The 6,811-nt window shown below is 47.7% G+C and overlaps 1 protein-coding gene and 1 pseudogene across 2 annotated transcripts in view; one reads left to right on the top strand and one right to left on the bottom strand.

The window, feature by feature from the left end:
* Nucleotides 1–1,475: 1,475 nt before the first annotated feature.
* LOC111520313 lies at nucleotides 1,476–1,853 on the bottom strand (annotated as a pseudogene). The gene has a single exon (XR_002724633.1). The product of XR_002724633.1 is annotated as a 60S ribosomal protein L36a-like (transcript).
* Nucleotides 1,854–2,218: 365 nt separating this feature from the next.
* Nucleotides 2,219–6,811, top strand: part of B4GALNT3 (beta-1,4-N-acetyl-galactosaminyltransferase 3) — a 45,130-nt gene continuing 40,537 nt past the window's right edge. Inside the window, exons 1-4 of the mRNA XM_031936250.1 lie at nucleotides 2,219–2,240; nucleotides 2,662–2,758; nucleotides 6,194–6,338; nucleotides 6,434–6,568. Coding sequence (XP_031792110.1) covers nucleotides 2,219–2,240; nucleotides 2,662–2,758; nucleotides 6,194–6,338; nucleotides 6,434–6,568 — 399 coding nt within the window. The remainder of the gene's footprint in view (nucleotides 2,241–2,661; nucleotides 2,759–6,193; nucleotides 6,339–6,433; nucleotides 6,569–6,811) is intronic.

Genomic DNA, 6,811 nt, shown 5'->3' on the forward strand with positions numbered 1-6,811 from the left:
CATAGCAAGACCCCATCTTTACCAAAAAAATAAAATAAAAATTACCTGGGCGTGGTGGCTCACGCCTGTAGTACCAGCTACTCAGGAGGGAGGCTAAGATGGGAGGATCACTCAAGCCCAGGAGTTAAAAGCTGCAGTGAGCCGTGATTGTCTCCTGGCACTCCAGACTTGGTGACAGAGCAAGACTCTGTCTCAAAAAAAGAAAAAATGATTCTAGATTTATAATTAGTCTGGATTTAAGCTTGTAGGGTGTCGGATTCTCAGAGAAGCTTGTTCTCCAGGCTGCCTCTTTAGACCTGGACTGTTTCCACAAGAGGAGCTGTGTTCACTTTTAGGATTCCAAACTATGAAATGCTTTACTACCTACCACTCCTGACACCACTGTGCATTCCTCATCAGGCTCAAAACCTGAGAACAGCCCCACATGTTAGAGACTGGATGTGTGGTCTGAGCTGAAGAGTCTCAGACCAGAGAGCGGAGACCGGGGCTCTCGTCCTGGTTCTGCCTCTAACTTGCTTTGTTACCTCAGACAATGGTCTCCATCTTCAAAGCTTCGGTTTACTAACATGTCCAATGTTGGAGCTTGCAATGATGATTTCTCAGCTTCTCTAGACAGCAACAATTCTTAAATTTTCTTTTTTAAAAAAACTATAATTAAAAATGAATTGGAGGCCAGGCCCAGTGGTTCACGCCTGCAATCCCAGCACTTTGGGAGGCCAAGACAGGCAGATCACCTGAGGGCAGGAGTTCGAGACCAGCCTCGCCAATGTGGTGAAGCCCTGTCTCTACTAAAAATACAAAAATTACCCGGGCATGGTGGCACCTGCCTGTAATCCCAGTTGCTCAGGAGGGTAGGAGATTCTCCTGAGGGAGGAGAATCTCTTGAACCCGGGAGGCGGAGGTTGCACTGAGCCAAGATTGTGCCACTGCGCTCTAGCCTGGGTGACAGAGCGAGACTCCCGCCTCCAATGTGTATATATGAATTGGAGTGTGGCTTTCAAAGGCTCTGACAGATGACTATTTTATCCTAACTTTCCAAGAAATACTTGCGCATTGTCTACCTGCGTGGGAACTCACTTTTCCAGGGGATATTCTGAACAGTCAGCTCTTCCATCTTCCACGTGTCCTGCAAAGTTTCTTAAGTAAAACTAACTCCATATGTTCGTATCTTTGATACCTTCAGCTGCATTTTATGTGCCTTTGCGTTAAACACGTAATGACTCTCAGAGAAGTCGCACCCCTGGTTTAGGAATAACACTCAGTTATTCAGAGTTAGGCTGTTTTCACAGGGAAGATTCAGACAATCGCCCGCTCCCCACCCACGATTCTAATGGAGTTAGAAGGACGTGTGGTCCTTCTACCAGCAGGGCTCTCATTATCACTGCTGCTGATGTGGCCGACCCTCCACCACCGTGGGACACCTGGGGATCTGAATCCTGGGGTCACTTAGACCCTCTTTCCCAGGAATTTAAATCTTTTTTTTTTTTGAACATAAACTCAAGATTTTATTGTCTTCATAATAAAAGATGACACTTAGAACTGGATCACTTGGCCCTTTCTCTTCTTATCTCCTCCCAGTTCAAAATGCTTGCATCTTTTAATAGCCAGCATTCTCTTAGATCTGCAGTTGGGCTCAACGCACTCAAGCCTTAGCACAATCTTCTTTGTAGTTTTAGCCTTTTTCCGGAAAATCGGCTTAGTTTGCCCACCATAGCCACTCTGCTTCCTGTCATAACGCCGCCTTCCCTGGGCATACAGAGAATCCTTGCCCTTCTTGTACTGTGTCACTTGTGGGGTTGGTGCTTGCCACACTTCTTACAGAAAGTCTGGCGGGTTTTAGGGATGTTAACCATGCTTGCAAGAGCGATATCGGCACGGAAAGAAAGAAGCAGGAATTTAAATCTTAAAGTCACTCAGACTGTCCTGGGAATTTGAATCCTAAGCAGAGACACACCGAGGTGTCTGGAGCCGGGTCACTGGGTAGCTGCGGAGATTCCTATCACTGCCGTGGTTCTGGCCTTTCCGGGGGCCCCATGGTGTGGTTCTGTCTTTGATTCTGTGATTTCTACTCTGTGGTCTTTCCCAGAATTACTCTTGGCCTGAGTTAGGAAGGAAGAGAGGGCGGGAGGCAGGCCCATGATGCTAACTGGAAGAAACTACAGTGAAGGACCAGTTTTTCCCACCTCTGTTTTCAGTTTCTGGTCCGTCACTGAGCGACATGGTCCTGCTACACAATCCCGGTATGCGGCTTGCACAACATGAGACTCAGCACAGGGGTTCAAAACATCCAAAATACATGTTCATTGAGATGATTCCACCATCACACGTTGATGTTGCCGCAATGTCAAATTGCATCAATTCTACATGCTCGCTCTAAGTTCCTGTGCCGGCCTTGCTGAGGACCGGCAACCAACAGTGTGCAGACCTCTATCAGCCCTGAGCTGGAGCTTCCATGGAAGCAGGTAACTTAGCCTCTCGCTGAAGCTAGGATGTGTTGGAGCTGCTGACTCCCACATAGGCTAGTGGACTAGGACCTCCCTGTCCCTGGGGAGAGCCCTACTCCAGGCCCACTCAGAAGTTCTTTTTTTTTTTTTAACTTGTTGGCTGGGATTGCCCCAACGTGACTCGACTCACCTGCCACTCCTCCTCTTTCCACCCAAGGTTTCCCGGACTTTCTGCTTTCTCCATCAAACATGGGCTTTGCCACCAAAGAAGAGAGCAGCCTGGCCTCCCTTGGCCTGCAGCACCTGCTACTTGTGTGCAGTTTAAAAAAATGTGCCTTCCAAGAGCATGGAAAGCAGGGGCTCTGAGAGATATTTGCACGCTCATGTTCACAGCAGCATTTGCCACAATAGTAAGACGTGGAAACAGCCCAAGTGTCTATGACAGACGAATGCATAACCAAAATATAGTCTATCCATACAATGGGATATTCAGCCTTAAAGAAGGAAGGAAGTTCCGACACATGCCACAATATGGGCGAACCTTGCCAACACGTGAAGTGAGAAAAGCCAGACACAAAGGGAAAAATATTGTCTGATTCCACTTTTGTGAGGTCAAATCCTGTGAGGAGTCAAATTCATAGAGACAGAAGGTAGAGTGGCGGTTGCCGGGTGCTGGGGGGAGGGAAAGTGGCAATTAGTGCTTAATGGGAACAGAGTTTCAGTTCGGCAAGATGAGGAGGTTCTGGAGGTGGATGGTGGTGACGGTTGCACGGCAGTGTGAATGTTCTTAATGCCATTAAACTGTACACTTTAAAATGGTTAAAATGGGCCAGGCATGGTGGCTCATGTCTGTAATCTCAGCACTTTGAGAGGCCAAGAAGGCAGGATCACTTGAGCCTAGGAGTTCAAGACCAGCCTGGGCAACAGAGAGACCCCTGTCTCTACCAAAAAAAAAAAAAAAAAAAAAAAAAATTAGCCAGGCATGGTGGCACGTGCCTGTGGTCCCAGCTATCTAGGAGCTGAGGTGGGAGGATAGCTTGAACCTGGGAGGTCAAGGCTGCAGTGAGCCAAGATTACACCACGGTACTCTGCACTGCAGCTGGGTGACAGAGGGAGACTCTGTTTCAAAAAAAAAAAATTAAATGGCAACTTTTATGTTGTAGGTATTTTACTAAATATACACTCCCCCCTAAAAATTAAATTTAAAAAAGAGAGAAAGCATCCCCTAAAGAAAGCACTTCCTTCGAAGCACCTTTGGGCTGTGCCTTTGACAGGTGTGCCATTGCGAGTGTCCGTAGGCTGCTGGGACAGCCTTCAGCTGGTTGTTAATTTCTCAATGTCAGGGCCAGTGTCTGTCACTTCATTCGGTCCCTAGCCCAGAATCGTGACCTAATCGGTCACGATGCCTAATCGGTTCTAGTATGATCAGTACGCCAGGCCTCTCAACACTCCTTGTCCTTCCTTCATTCGTTCGTTCACTCCACGTGCATCAAATGCCTGGTTTATATAGTGAGAATATAAAGGCCCAGGCAATTTAATCCTTTTCTGAAGCGGGGATGTGTTGAAACTACTCATTTTAGCTCATTTATACAGTGAGAATCTGATAACAAACAAGACCTAGTTTCTGCCTCTGCATGGTGCTGATTTTCAGCCCCTTCCTAGGTGAGGTTCAGCCGGCGTCCTCCCCTGGAATACTCTGCCTGCAGCTCACTTAACTCCAGCAGCTCTGGCTGGGTACTGTGCTGTGGTGCACAAAGTCCTGAGCCAGGAATCAAAGGCCTCCTCTCTAGTCCAGTCCTTCGCACAGGCTTCCCTTTGACATTGAACAAATCAATTAACTTTTCTGCCGGTCTCTATGTCTCCATCCGCAAAATGGAAATGATTTATGGCACTGGGATAAAAATAAGAATAAGAAGATGAATCAGCTCTGATGGAAAACATCAGATAGAGGCCGGGCGCAGTGGCTCACGCCTGTCATCCCAACGCTTTGGGAGGCTGAGACAGGCGGCTTACGAGGTCAGGAGTTCGAGACCAGCCTGGCCAAATAGTGAAACTCCGTCTCTACTAAAAATACAAAAAATTAGCTGAGTGTGGTGGCAGGCGCCTGTAATCCCAGCTACTCGGGAGACTGAGGCAGGAGAATTGCTTGAATCCGGGAGGTGGAGGTTGGAGTGAGCTGAGATCTTGCCAGTGCACTCTAGCCCAACCTAGAGACTCCGTCTCAAAAACAAAAACAAAAACAAAAAAAACACACATCGGATAGACCGATCCGTGGTGGGACGGTTGACAAAACGATACACAACGCACTCCTCCACCCCGGGTTGGGCTAACCTGAAGTTCCATTAAAATGACGTTTCATGGGGAGGAGGAAAGCAGATCCCCATATTCCTTTCTTGCAGAACAAAGTTACTGTCATACATGCCTTCCCCGTCCCACTTATCGCTACCAAGGACAGGTTACAACAACCTCAGTTTGACTTTGGCAAGTTATAATCGTCAGACCCCGCATATCTAGCAGCTGGCAGCCCTCCAGATCAGATAACGTACATTTTTTGTTTTCAAGCCTGATGCAGAAAAGAGAAAGGGCTTAATCAGAGTGTGTTTTCCAAAAGGAGCCATCAGGTGGGGAGAGGGCAGGGTGGCTGTGGCTCCTGGCTGCTGGTCCCAAACCCAGTCCCTGTGTGGGCCTGGAAAACTTTTTTGGCCTCAGGGCCATACCTCTTTCTGCTTTCCTTGGATTCCATTGCTTTTGCATTCAACAAACAGAAGGGTCTGTGTAAGATACTTGTTAAGAGATGTTAAAAAAAAAAAGAAGAAAAAGAAAGAAAAGAAAACGAACGAGTTAAATCTCAGCTCTATTATCTAGATGTTGTGAGTTCTTGGGCAGGTATGCACCCTCCTTACCAGTCAGTACCTCAGTTTTCTCATCTGTAAAATGGGAATAATATTAATACCTACCTAAAGGATTGTTGAAGATTAAACGAGACCGTTTATGTCAAGTGCTTAGCGTGATGACTGCCCCTGGGCAAATGCACATTCGCTAGCTGTTGTGTTTATCCTCTGTTAAATGCATGTGGTGGGTTAAACTTGTTGTGTTAAACCTGCCACTATCCTCTGTTAAATTTGGTGGTGGGTTAAGTGGGTTAATGTATGGAGGAGGGTTTTGTAAACAGTATTGTTTCCCACCCAGGTCCCTTTTGGCATCTTACTGTAGTCAGCCTACAATTCTAGCCTCTTCTTAAACAACACAATTTGATTGATTGATTGATTGTTGTTGTTGAGACGGAGTCTCGCTCTGTCGCCCAGGCTGGAGTGCAGTGGTGTGATCTCGTCTCACTGCAAGCTCTGCCTCCTGGGTTCAAGCGAGTCTCCTGCCTCAGCCTCCTGAGTAGCTGGGATTATAGGCATGCGCCACCATGCCTGGCTAATTTTTATATTTTTAGTAGAGACGGGGTTTCACCATGTTGGTCAGGCTGGTCTCGAACTCCTGACCTCAGGTCATCCGCCCACCTCAACCCCCCAAAGTGCTGGGATTACAGACCTGAGCCACTGTGCCCGGCCAATAACACAATTACCAAATATTCCCCATGTCTCTCCTCTGTCTCAGTTGCTGGCGAGGTGATGCTCTCTTTCTCCTTTTCAAAGCCACGTTCCTGACTGCATTCTTCTCCTCTCCCACTCTTTTTCCAATCTCCAGTTTTTTCATTCTGGTTCCTTCTCTTTGTTTCTATAACGCGTGTGTCCCTGTAGGCCCTCCAGCTATGGGAACCGCCTCCCTCCTTTCACCTGGAAAGGAACAGGAGGAAGAGCACAGGCTTTTGACCAGCTGCTGGGCTACTGTCCCACTGTGGCCCCAAACCATTCAGAGCTTCCATGTTCAGTGGTAAACGTTGAGGTGAGTTCTGAAGATGTTTCTGCTGAAACTACTCCATTACCGTCTGCAGAGTCAGGGTTTTCCTACATCTCTGTTGCTTTTCCTGGCCTCTTTAGGACATTGAAGACCAGTTTCCCAGTCCCGGAAAATGTTTGCAGAACACTGCCCGAGGTTCCTGCGGGCCTAAGAAATGGAAACGTAATGAGCGACATCATGTCATTAGCATCCAGTTAGCCCTGACGTCTAATGAGGTCTGCTTGTTTGCATAATGCAGAACTGGCTTGTGTGTGCCCTGCATGTGGGCATGAGCATGTGGGCATGAGCACATCCACAGGTCCATGGACGTCCGTCCTAACTGCACCTAGGGAAGGGTGCAGCTGACTGTCTCCACTGGCGCTTTTCTATGTATCACAGCGGTTAGCAGAGGACTAAGCACAGCACACAGCAGGTGCTCAGTAAATGCCCGCTGGTGGGACTAAGCACAGCACACAGCG

Source organism: Piliocolobus tephrosceles, chromosome 10 (assembly GCF_002776525.5).
Source record: "Piliocolobus tephrosceles isolate RC106 chromosome 10, ASM277652v3, whole genome shotgun sequence".
NCBI classification, from domain to species: Eukaryota; Metazoa; Chordata; class Mammalia; order Primates; family Cercopithecidae; genus Piliocolobus; species Piliocolobus tephrosceles.